Genomic DNA, 13313 nt, shown 5'->3' on the forward strand with positions numbered 1-13313 from the left:
TTTAAATATCATTATTTAGTAGTTATAATATGGTTTTTGAAATTGAATTGGTGGTCAAATTAGTTGGATTATTTATTTCTGATTCGATCGATTCAGCCTTTTTTTATCTTAATTTAGTGATTTGTACGATTTCATACATTAATCAGTTCTTTCCCTTGTTCCGAATTGCTATACTAATCGATTTTTAGTTCAATCCAATCTCCACCTCATTGATTTATAAATCGAAACCCATATGTATTTTATATGAAATTGAATTAAAGATTGCTTCTATTGATACATTGTAAAAACTATAAATTATTGGTTTAACCATTTATATTATTTTTTTAAAACATTTATAAAATTTTAAGGCTTTTTTCCCTTGATAATCCAAAAAATAAATAAAAACCATAATGGTATTCCCCTAGCATTTTTTACCAAAATGGGTTGAAGCAAACAACGTTGAATGGTGGTGCCTGAATGGGTGGCGGCACCACCCATTTTTTTTTGCCCAATCATTTAACCATCATTATCCCATAATTTTTTAAATAATATTTAAATGGTGGAGTGGTCATTTATGATTATACCAGTATGATTTAACGGGTTAAACAATGTCAAAATACGGGTTTTATACGGGTTAAAAAATTTTTTAATTGGTGGAGGGTGGTTCACTGGAGGCACCACTTTAAAAATATAAAAAGAAATCCTCCATAACTGTCCAGTCACGTCAGTCAGGCGGCACTGATTTGACCACCTATTACGGACGTGATTGGATAGTCACGGGGGGCTTTTTTTATTCCCAAACCCTCCTCTCCCCTTATCCCTATATAAAACAAGCTGGGACAGGGATCAACTGCTATTTGAGAAAGAAAAAAAAAGCTATTGAGGTGAAAAGAAGAGGAGGCAACATGTGTGTTTAGGGTTTTAAATTTTTTGGAGTATTATTTATTTGTATGTTTTTCACTTAAGTACTATAAAAAAAAACTAAATAAATACTAAGATGGTATATTTGAGATTTATTTGTATGCTTCTTACTTAATTAGTATAAAAACTAATTAAATATCGAAATGGTATGTTTGAGGTTTCAGGGTTCTTTTAATTATTATTTGTTTAAGTTTTAAGGCATTAATTTTTATATATTATTAATATTTTATGTGTTGAAAATTTATTGTGTGATGCTATTTGAATGCATTAGAGATATATATTGAAAGGAACATATTTAGGGTTATATTGTTTGAGATATATGTTATCGATGTTATTTTTTGGTTATGTATAAAAAATAATATTTTCGATCAATATAATAATAATGTTTATTTTTGTGAAAAAACAATTTAGTATTTTTAAGAGAAAAGTTTGTGTTGGCAGGAACCATCAGAAGCATCTTTGTGTTTATATATATTTTTGTAATACTAATTTTGAAACTTTAATTTATATATATGTACATTTACATGTTCTGCTTTGCATTTGTCATTAATTTTTTATTAGGATAAAAACTATTTCAGAATTAAAAAAATTAAGTTCATTGTTAAAAAAGCTATATATATACATGCATGCTCTTGTATGCATTTTTGTAATATATCATATTTATATATTTTCTCATTAATGAGTAAAAATGTTTTTTTATTTTTTTATTTTTTATGTAGTTGGAGATTTTAACCAATTTTATGTTCGCTATTAAATTACAAATAAATTACAAATGGTAGAAAATGTATTTTCAATATTTGTATATTGTTTATTTGTTTAGATGATTTTTTTTTTCTGAAACTGCAGATATGTGTTCTTTGGTTAGAGAAGACGATCACGGGTATGAGTAAAGTGTCTGAACTGATGGTGCTTTGCTATCACTTACTAGGACGCTTGCCTGGTGATGTTAAAGATAATTTTATGAGTTTGAGATTTTCATGGTTGAAGGCAAATTTTGAAATTCTTAGCCCATTATCACGGTTCCATGGTACTTAACCACTCTCAGAAATGAGAATTCATTTCACTGTGTATATCATCCTCAAGTTTAGTCAGCCTTTACCTAAAACGGTATTGTTCTAGCTTGTATAATGCGTATGTATTTCGAAAAGGCACGTTACCTTTTCGAATTAATTTGTGGAAGCATTAAGAATATTTAAAAAATATGTTGAAACTGAAATTTACCCATGTTCACTACTTGTTTCCGCCAATTTGCATTCTTGTAGTCTTGGTGGAAGTTGGCGCCGATGTGTCGAATGCAGTAAACGGATCTCCACTAAACATCGGAACACCTAATTGCGTCAATTAGTCTCTTTAATATGCAAATATTATTGTCTCTAACAATATTCGTACGCAAGTTCGTCAGGAAGAATTTCCATGATTCCATATTCTCCGACTCCACAATGGCAAACACTATCAAGAGCAAGTTCTGGTTCTTATCTTGATCAACTATAATATGTGGGATTTGTGCATATTTTTCGTATAACCAGGTTCTATCAACCTACACAAGCGGCCTACAGTGGGGAAAAGCCCACACGCATCAAATGAAAAATTCTTCTTCCCGGTTGTAGTTGGTTGTCCGAGCTGTCATAAGGTCGTGTTTGTAATTCAACATAGTCCTTAGCACGAACTCTCGCATAGCGGCTATTCACTATTGTAGTTTATTGTACGACACATCCCAATCTTTATGCAACTGCTTCATGACCATCTGTTTAACTATCCATGCTTTCTGGTATGACATTCAGTACTGGAATAATTCTTACATTTCGGCAATCAGTACCGACATAGGAATGGTCGGCATGTCCTTAATCACTGACAAGATGCAGTTGCAGATAGTTTTCACATCAAGTTTGAGGTGATCTTGTGTCATACGTGCAAAAGTGCATGTGTGAGGCCCAACAAATTTATGGATCTTCCACATTTGTGACTTCTGGATAAATGCAACTCGTACTTGCCAATTGCACCCTTTTGCCAACCTCCAACACACCTTAATATACAATATCAGCTTAAACACGATAACTTTGTAGTCAATTGACATATTCATGCTATACCGTTTGATGGCAAATATGTAGTCTTCCTTGGTCGCGGATTTTTGGCCCATAAACAACTCCTTACGTTTGGGATCTGTGGCTAATCGGTGAACAGGTAGCATATCGGGATACTCAAGGAACTCAGCTGCATGTGTCGTATCGGAATCTACAATCAACATGTGGGGCCCTAGGATCATTGTGTATGACAATGCCTCAAATTGGGTTCCTGACTGAAGATGCGTGAACATTTTCATTATCATTAGCGCCTTCATTGTCGATATCTTCTGGGACCTCATCTTGATCGGGATAACTATAATCTTCAACCTTATGATCAAAAGGACCATTATTATCATATCCATCTTCACCATCTATATCACTTTCAATCACCATCTGATGTATTTGTAAACGGGGACTCAGGTTAAGAGTATTAGACGCAGGTGGAACATTAAAATCGATGTTGAACCTGCGTACAGATGATCGCCTATCAATAGACACTCTCAGAACATCCGTATACGGATCTTGAACTCCATGTTCTTTAGTTAGTGGAATGACATCTTCAGCTGACTCTACATTAACTAACTCAGCAAACAGTTAAATCGGTTCAGTGTGGCCACTCTGATTCTGGCAATAAAATGCGACCATTGTATCCACTTCTTCATCATCTACAAGTTCCATCTTAGTGAATTTGATGGGATTTGGCGAAACTGGAAATTTGTAGTATAGTTTCGAGATCCTTCTCTCACAACGGCTAACAATTTTTGCATTGATCATTTTTTTCATATCATTAATCAACACATTTCTATTAAATCTCATAATTATTTGTTGGCAAAATTTAAATATACAAGTAATTGTTTTTGTTAAAATTACTCCATCGAAATAAACATATACAAAAATTGATTATCCATCTTCAATCTAAATATGTAAAAATATTTAAACATAATTAAATTTCTCAATAATTATTTGAAAAACAAAACAAGATTCAACTGTAAAAAATTATAATAACAAAAATTAATCACTGTACAAACCTTACATATCTTTCTGACTTTTCTTCTTTGTTTTCTCTTCTACAAAAAAAAAATCCTTTCCTTTCTTCTTATCGGTTAGCTGCTACAACCATTCAGCAAAACAAAAAAATTACTTCAACAATTCAAGAAAACACACAAATTGCTACAATTGTTCAACTCAAATTTATAATGGTCTGGTGCCACATGACAGTCCCTCCTCCCAATGGTGCCGCCTGACGGCCTCTCTCTTCTTTCTAGTGTCACCTGACATGTGCTCTCCAACCCTAGTGCCACCAATGAATGCCCCTCCACCCTTTTTTACCCGTACAAACCCAATTTTGCCTGGTATAGGTGTATAATATAGGTACCGTTGCATATGGCCTCTCTACCATTTAAATAAGATTAGTTTTTTTAAATAAATTATTAGCTAATATGGTTAAATGATTGAGAAAAAAAAATTAGTGTCGACACCAATTCTGGCACAACCCTTCGGTACTGTTTACTTCAACCCATTTTGGTAAATAATGTCAAGAGAATACCATTTTAATATTTAATTATTTTTTTGTATTATAGGATAAAAAAGCCAAATTTTAATCAAAATAAAAAAATTGAAAAGGTTAATATGGTCAAAGAAGTGGCAACTCCGTTGAATTTTAAGCCTCCTCGGTTTTATAAGCCAAAACACTTTGTAGTAGGTACGGCCAAAACCGGCTGCCGTTTTCGATTTGTCTGCTTTCTCTGTCTCCTCTTATTTTTCCTCCCTCCCTCCAAATACCCCGCTTTCCCAAATAAAAAAAAAAAACAAAAAAAAAATAAAAAGCTTTGAATCTTTGATCATAGACTCTGCAACTACCAAAACAAAAAGGGAAAAAAAGAAAGCTAAAAACTCAACTTTACTTGTCGTTTAATGGAAACTCTTTCCCATACGATCACCACTTCGGCTTCTCCGAAACTCCGCCTCCCTCGAAACGACAACGTTCACCGTCGTCTCCTCCGTTTCCGCCATGGATTTAGTTCCTTGAATCTCGGTACACTGAGATCGCAGAGGAGTACTAGTGGTTTCTTCAAGGTTGAATGTAGTCAACAGAGCTCGAAAAATTGTATCGATTTTAGTGATCCTGATTGGAAGTCAAAGTTCCAGCAAGATTTCGAAAGACGCTTTAATATTCCTCACATCACCGATACTTTCCCCGATGCTCAGTCGTTTCCTTCCACATTCTGTCTCAGAATGAGGTAAAAAAAAAGTTCCTTTTTTCCTTGTTTTTTTGAAATTGTTTCCAGCTGATTTTCACTTCTTGTGAGTGTTCTTTTTCTTTTTTTTTTTTACTCCCGAGAGTGAGAAAATTCTAAAATATTGTAGTTATTTTGGAGTTCAATGAATTTGATGGCATTTATCTTATTAATTATTAATTTATTTTGTGAAGTAATTATTTATTTTGAACTTAGCAAATAGAACTTAAATGATCTTCTTTTTTTTTTTTTTGTTACAGAACTCCGGTAACTGAGGATTTTGCGGAAGGCTATCCGTCGGATGAGGAATGGCATGGTTATATTAATAATAACGATAGAGTGCTTCTTAAGGTAATATCTTTTCCATATATATGTATTTAAATTTCACTGATGTTTTGCTGAATTGTGTTATGGAGAATTGAAATTCTTACATGAGCTTATCGTTTAGAGCTTGGAGATCATGTTCAAAATTGATAATTTCCATGTGTTGAGTATCTGTTTGAAATGTGAATTCAAAATCACCTGAAATGGCTTAAATAATTTCAGGAAAGAAATTTACTTGTCTTGCTCCTTTAGAAGTAAATTCTGGTTTGCTTGTCTCTCTGTTTTTATCTTTATATCTTAAATCAAGATATTGGTTTAATTGTTCGAGCTCTGCAGAAATAATCTTTCATTTGCTTCGGTTAGTCGTCTGCATTTAGACTAGATTGGTCAAGATTCTGATCTTTAAATATTTCAGGTCATACATTACTCGTCTCCTACATCTGCCGGTGCGGAGTGCATTGATCCTAACTGTACTTGGGTTGAACAATGGTAAGCATAATTCTCTACTTATTTATAGGTTTACATAGACTCATGCATTCTATTGCATTCACTACAATACTTAATAATATGTGGTAAAATAATGTTATATTGCTTTTAATATTGTTTCCCAACTTTTGTATTGATCTAGTAGATTTTGTAACTTATATGTCCACTGTCATCAGGTGTCCACATTTGTTACCATGTTTTATATTCCCTTATCACTGTCTTTGTTTAATGTATGAAACTTTGTAGTTCATTTGGCAGTTATGATATTATGTAACATTACATATCATCTTAGGGTTCATCGTGCTGGGCCTCGAGAGAAAATATATTTCAAACCAGAAGAAGTGAAGGCTGCAATTGTTACTTGTGGTGGGCTTTGCCCTGGTCTTAATGATGTCATTAGACAGGTCAGCACCATACTTAAAATTTCAATTTGCTGCTGGCATGATTGTAATTACCAACAACAGCTACGCTATTTGATTCAACTCAGTGCTTTCATTGTTTGGTTATGTAATTGTTAACTGGTTTTTAATTTGTATTTCATGCTAAAATAAAAAATTCATGTTCAGTGTCTACTGACCAAGATTCTGGACATGCAATATGTCTCATATTGTTCTCTTGGTCAATAGATTTCAGTTTAACTTCAAAATACCATGTACCAAAGTTTTTCTTCTACTTTCATGATAAACTGATAAAGTAGGATGAAGTAATGATGATTGGATATTAACACCATAAATATAATGTTAGATTAAAGTTTCATGTTTAGTCTGAAACCTGAATGCTTTAGTGTTTTTTGACCAATACATTCTTAAATTAATGAACTAGTGCAGATTGTCATCACACTGGAAATATATGGTGTAAAAAACATTGTGGGGATTCCTTTCGGTTATCGTGGATTCTCAGACAAAGGCTTGACTGAAATGCCGGTAAGCATTGTTTCTTAATGGTTTGTTAGAATATCGTGCTCCATCCTAGATTTTATATCGTTCATTTGGCGCTATTTTCAGCTATCGCGGAAAGTAGTCCAAAATATTCACCTTTCAGGTGGAAGCTTGTTAGGAGTTTCACGTGGAGGACCCTCTGTCAGTGATATTGTTACTAGTATGGAGGTACTCCTAACTTTTCTACTATTTGTCAGATTAACTTAGCCTTGCAGGAATTGTAGATTTTGAATTAAAATAGCCGGACTTAAAGAGGCCAAGTATGTATTGTTTTTCTTATATGTTTCCAAAATTGATGTCAGGAAAGAGGAATCAACATGCTTTTTGTGCTAGGTGGAAATGGTACTCATGCTGGGGCTAATGCTATTCACAATGAGGTTCATATCAGATACTTATTTTACAGTCTGTTTCTATAGAACAATTCATTAATCTTGAATTTGGTATTTCCTTTATTTTTTACTATCTTAAATTCAAAAGAGGAACTCAGAGAAACTAAGGTGGTTTCTTTTTTATCCCTTGATGTCTTAAGCAGTGTTTATAATTTTGTTTAACCATTGGATTTAACTTCAAGGCAGTACAATGATTATGGGTAACTGAAAGATTCAGATTTATTTTCCATATTTTGTATTTCTAAGCTCTGTTTTTTATTTAAAATCCACATGTATGAATAATATATCAGATCAGGAGGGATATTAAAGGATCTTCTGTGATTAAGAATTCCTGAGAATTGTCAAAATCTTCTGTCACAAATAGGGGGGTTGGCTTTATGTTTTGCTAAATCTATACATTTGTACACTTTTGCTTTCAGTGCCGCAAAAGAAAGTTGAAAGTGGCTGTTGTTGGTGTGCCAAAAACTATTGACAATGACATTCTGTTGATGGACAAAACCTTTGGTTTTGATACTGCTGTTGAAGAAGCACAACGAGCGATCAACTCTGCATACATTGAGGTATATCAGCTTTGATTACTTTGATATAAAAAAAAAAAATTGTTCTTTGACTTTTAGAATTCATGCATTGTGCAATTCTTTTCTACTTAAATGTATGTGCAAAACCTCCCTCCTGTCACTTAATATTATTTTTTCTCCTTCAATCAATTACAAGGCACATAGTGCTTACCATGGAATCGGTGTTGTGAAATTGATGGGTCGTAGTAGTGGTTTCATAGCCATGCAGTCATCCTTAGCTAGTGGACAAGTTGACATATGCTTGATTCCAGAGGTATTATGCTGACAGTTAACAATTAATTACAATCAGCTATGTCCATCACAGTCTTTAAATGCATGTTATTGATGCATCCAGATTATGCATTCTCTAGGTACCTTTCAATTTGCATGGGCCTCATGGTGTATTAAGGCATCTGAAATACTTAATAGAGACAAAGGGATCGGCTGTGGTCTGTGTGGCAGAAGGAGCTGGACAGGTGACTTAATATATATAGCTATTTGAGCCTTCTTGGAAGTGATAATTGTTCACAAGTTTGAAGTTTTAATGGTGTCTTGGAGTGGGCAAAAAACTTTCCCTTAGGATGTCTAACTCAATGGCTATCTATATTGATGAAGATGATTTCCTTTTTGGTTTAACGATGTCTCCATTGTAATTTTTGGGCTTTTACTTGCTGCTGGTTTGGTTTATTGTTGCTTTCATGTTTCAGTTTTTAATCTGTTGTCTATTCTATTGTTTCTTCCTTGCGGTTCTATTTGCAAGTTTTGGATCTTATCAATTTCAGTACCATGGGAATTATAACTTATGGAGAATTCACTTGCTCTGCTGCAGAGAATTTTTTTCTATATTCATTTGGCAATTTTGCAATGATGTTCCTTCTAAAATATATTTTGGTATTTTCTCAATTGTGTCATGTTTTGAGTTTGGTACGAAATCCATAGGTATTTAGTTGAAGGGTAAAAGCACCTATATGTTGAATTTTATTTCCCTTTCTAAAGTCAGTTTTTTCAAAAACAGGGATTAAGGTACCAGAATATTTCTCTATATTTGTTTGAGAAATTGTTCGTCTGCTTTTTTCTCTCTTTGGAGACTGAAGTATCAATTTTTAGAGATGTTCAAACTTAATAATTTGATACACGTGACAAAATGTAAGTTGAGCATCTCTAAGATGCTGCTTTTTTGTGCAGAATCTCGTTGAGAAAACTAATGCTACCGATGCTTCTGGAAACATTGTACTTGGAGATATTGGTGTGCGCATCCAACAAGAGGTATTTCATTTTCTTTTTGTAGTTTGCACTATTTCTTACATTTGTTTGTTTGTAAACTCCTGGCTGAAGACGTAAAGATGCGTTTAAGACATTTTTTTTTATTATGTTAATCAATTAGTCCAGTTATTTGAATATTTCCTCATAAGTAACTTAGCATGTTCAAAAGGTGAGAGTGTTGCAGATTGCATGTACACTGTCCTAGAGATATTTGCTGTCTTTTTCAAGTTATGAATCATACCTTATTTAGTTGACTCGAATGAGGATTGGAATTTGGTATATATGAAGTTTTGTTTGTAACAAATTCTTGAAGGATCTCCAAATTGTTCTTTGAGTCTGATACCTTACTCTTGGATCAAAAATTCCATTTTCTTGCACTAGATTGCTTGCAAAATAGTAATGGATTGCTTTTGGTTTGGTTATGATTATTTATGTATCAGTGCTGTGCATGTCTTATGGATAAATCAAACAATTGACCACTAAAATGCATTACTGATTGTCATCAGTTATTGATGTTGGTTACCGTAATGTAGTGATTTTTACTGCATTTATATGTAAGGATCTTCTCTAATGTGTCTATTTTAAGACAATTGAAACGTTGTTGGTAGGTACTACCTCTTTTTAACTTTTGTGGTACTAAGAGATGGCAAAAGAAATCACATTCTATGTTCTTCCATTGGATGATTTATTTAAATTTTCTTACACTTGATGAACATTATGCAGTACTAAATGTTATTTCAATACCTTCCTACCAGACAAAGAAATACTTTAAGGAAATTGGCATCCCGGCAGATGTGAAATATATTGATCCAACATACATGATCCGTGCATGCCGTGCAAATGCTTCTGATGGAATTCTCTGTACTGTTCTGGGACAAAATGCAGTAAGTATCCATTTCTTTTATTCCCCTCCACTGTCCACGTGTTCACACACAATATGTTTTGTTTGAACTGCTTGTTGAACTTTCTTCTGCTTTTGATACGAGAAGAGAACTACCAGGAACTGATCACATGTATAGAAACCAATATTGCTTAGATGCAGACTGGTAAATGAGCTAAGATACCAGAAACCAGCAGTTATAAAATAAATTCTGTCAAGTAGTCTCGATACTAGAAACCAAGCGGTCCAGAAATATTAAACATTTATCTTAATTTTCCCACTTGGGGTATGCTCGGTTGAGTAGAAAAGTGGAAAGAAATAAATTTTGAGTGTCATTTAAAAAGCTACCTTCACATTGAAGTCTAATTTTGGCCAACCAATTGCAAGCTTGCAACTTAACTAGCCTTTGCACGAGTCTTCCAGCATGTCACATCCTCTTCGGTGCACATTGATATAGGGTTGTGCAAGTTTGCCCGTTTGAAATTGGTTTTTGACTTTCTTGGATTGCAGGGCTGTTTATTATTCACATTTTACGTTTTCTACCTGTAAAATATGTTGGATGCATCCATGTATGTATTTGCAGGTCCATGGTGCATTTGCTGGATATAGCGGCATTACAGTTGGTATATGCAACACCCACTATGTTTACTTTCCCATTCCTGAGGTCATTTCTCATCCCCGGGAAGTAGATCCAAACAGCCGTATGTGGCATCGATGCTTGACTTCTACAGGCCAGCCCGACTTCATCTAAAAGCGGTTAGTTTAATCAAAAGAGGGAACAAATTTAAGTTTTGAAATTGTTCATTGAAGGTGTGAACAAGCCTTTAGAATATTTCCTTTTAGGCTGTAGAAGAAATAAAACCATGATAGCAATTGGTTAAAGATAAAAAGAAACGAACATCGGTAATAAAGCATTAAGGGGGATTACCCTATTATTTTGTTTTGAGGGTACCATTTTTGGCTGTTCAAGAAAATGAGAATGCAGTCAGTCAAACAGGGAATTGTTTCACGAACAATAGCAGTTGTAATTTATTGATTTCAGGACATTAAGATTTGAACAAACAATTGCATTTTCGAATTCTGCTCCATTTATCACACTTTCCTATAGAGCTTAGATTTTTTATTTATTAGATTATGCAATTCGTGTATCCTTATCGTATTAGTATATTATCATCTCATAATCATATTTGAGGCATTATATATAAGTTTTGTTATATTTTAAAATATTCAAGTATTCGTATTGCATCCTATTATTTTCACTTATCATGTTCTAATTAATATAGATTTTTCATGTTTCAATTTTTTTTTTTTTAAATTTATGGTATGCGAGGTTTTTTGTTGCTTTGTTTATTTTTGGCATAATGATAAATTTAGGCTTTAACCTTATTTATTTTTTCATTTTGATCCTTATTTTTTTTATGTCATTTTGGCCTCAACCCTTAAAATTTATTCAAATTGCTTGTTTTTGGGAAAAAAACTAACTGAACTGTGAAAATTTTAACGATATTAATGTGGCCACTTATGTGACAGTACATATATAATTCATAAAAAATTAAAACAAAATTATAAAAATATTTAAAAATCAACAAAATTTAAAATAAAATCATAAAAACATTTAAAAAATTTATCCATGTTAGTAGTGATGTGTATATAAAAAGTCACTTGAGTTGTTATGTCAATGGCATTAAAATCTTAATAGCTCGATCAATTTTTCTATTCAAAAGCAAGCAATTTGATTATATTTTAAAGCTTAAGGGCCAAAATGACCTTAAAAAAATAGAATAAGGTTCAAAATGATAAAATGAGTGAACATTAAGGGCTAAATTTTTTTTTATACTTTTATTTTTCGATCCTTGTTTGTTAGAAGTTAATGAATAAAAGCAAACCAACATCTTTTAAAAGCAATGCTACTAAATTATTAGTAAGTTTATGTTTTGGTCCCTCAACTTCAGAAAGTTAGAACATGGTCACTAAACTATTAAAAAGTTTTCATTTAAGTCATTGAATTATTTGAAAGTTTTTATTTAAGTTATTGGGCTATCAAGTTTTCTTTTTAAAAAGTTCGGCTAGCAAGCTCCAAGCGACGATTCAACAACAGGTACGGTGGATTACTACACATCGACAAGTAGAACATACATTAGATCTAAATAGATCTGATAGTTAGTGTCGAAAATAAAAAAAGAAAGCTGTTTAGATTTTGATTTACAAATTTTTGTCGTTCAAAGTTGTTTCATGAAAAAAAAAATTTGAATTGTAGAGAATGAGGGCTTTCAATTGGTGCAGGCAATATGAATATGGCCTTCAATAGTGATTTTTAACAACTCATTGACTTAAATGAAAACTTTCGAATAGTTTAATGATTATTTTGTAACTTTTTTTTAAGTTGAGTGACTAAAATGTATACATATTAATAGTTTAGTGATCTTGGATATAGTTTACCCTACAAGATTTTACCAATCACGATGTTAAGAATCCCCTACAAAATCAATCTCCCAAAATTATTCAATAAATTAAAAAAAATAAATCTTACATAGAAATTCTAATCTATCACAAGAAAAGTTTGACATCCTAATTTTCTAGAGATTAAATAATAAAGCTTGAAAAAGAAAAAGAATAGTTGTTATCAAATTAGGGAGTCTCACTTGAAAGTATCAAGAAATTGAACACCTTCCTTATAAAAATTTTAGAGAGTAAGAAAAATTTGAAAGAAAAGCACGAGTGTTAGAAGGAAATAAAATGATTAAATTTTTTATTTTTAGTGGGCGAAGAGAAATTTATTTATTTTATATAAAATATTCTTCAAAATAAATTTCAAAAATTTTGTGAATCCTTTTAAATTTTGTAAAAACATATTTTTATAACATCGTTTTCTAATATTTTGTAGGATCAATGTAAAAAAGAAAACACAAAATATTGGGCATTCGACATTAGACATTGGAATTTTGAAAACTAAATATAAATTGTGTTTATTTCATTGAAAATATTTTCCTTATTTCCCGTACTCGATTCTGAAAAATAACATTGGTAAGATAACTTCGGGTCAATGGAAAAACTCATTTTTATTGTAAAGTTTAACCTTCAACTTTATTCCAACTCTTGTCATGCACTATCACCTGCCCCTTTCTCTCTTCAATGGTTATACCTCAATCTTCTGGCGAGTTCTCCTTTCTCCTTCGTTCTTCTTTACTACCTTTTTTTTTCTCTTAGTGTGGTTTTTTGCACATCTCTACTTCAGTTGAATTTCAATCCTTACTCCCCTCCCAAAAAACAGAAGAA

The 13313-nt window shown here is 32.5% G+C and overlaps 1 protein-coding gene across 1 annotated transcript; it reads left to right on the top strand.

The window, feature by feature from the left end:
* Positions 1-4630: 4630 nt before the first annotated feature.
* Positions 4631-11115, top strand: LOC108461379 (ATP-dependent 6-phosphofructokinase 5, chloroplastic). The gene is made up of 13 exons (XM_017761219.2): positions 4631-5203; positions 5461-5551; positions 5940-6013; positions 6303-6414; positions 6838-6933; positions 7015-7116; positions 7251-7325; positions 7757-7897; positions 8052-8168; positions 8266-8370; positions 9080-9160; positions 9913-10041; positions 10621-11115. The coding sequence occupies exons 1-13, from the start codon at positions 4878-4880 to the stop codon at positions 10786-10788; spliced, it is 1617 nt and encodes a 538-aa protein (XP_017616708.1). The 5' UTR covers positions 4631-4877; the 3' UTR covers positions 10789-11115.
* The last annotated feature ends 2198 nt before the right edge of the window (positions 11116-13313 follow it).

This window comes from Gossypium arboreum, chromosome 2 (genome assembly GCF_025698485.1).
Source record: "Gossypium arboreum isolate Shixiya-1 chromosome 2, ASM2569848v2, whole genome shotgun sequence".
Lineage (NCBI taxonomy): Eukaryota > Viridiplantae > Streptophyta > Magnoliopsida > Malvales > Malvaceae > Gossypium > Gossypium arboreum.

What these genes read in the sequence shown, in the direction of transcription:
- LOC108461379 (XM_017761219.2), top strand. Translation starts at nt 4,878, where the DNA reads ATGGAAACTCTTTCCCATACGATCACCACTTCGGCTTCTCCGAAACTC. An exon ending in TTAATGATGTCATTAGACAG is followed by an intron (nt 6,415 to 6,837) that starts GTCAGCACCATA and finishes GAACTAGTGCAG; the next exon opens with ATTGTCATCACACTGGAAAT. An exon ending in CTGTTCTGGGACAAAATGCA is followed by an intron (nt 10,042 to 10,620) that starts GTAAGTATCCAT and finishes ATGTATTTGCAG; the next exon opens with GTCCATGGTGCATTTGCTGG.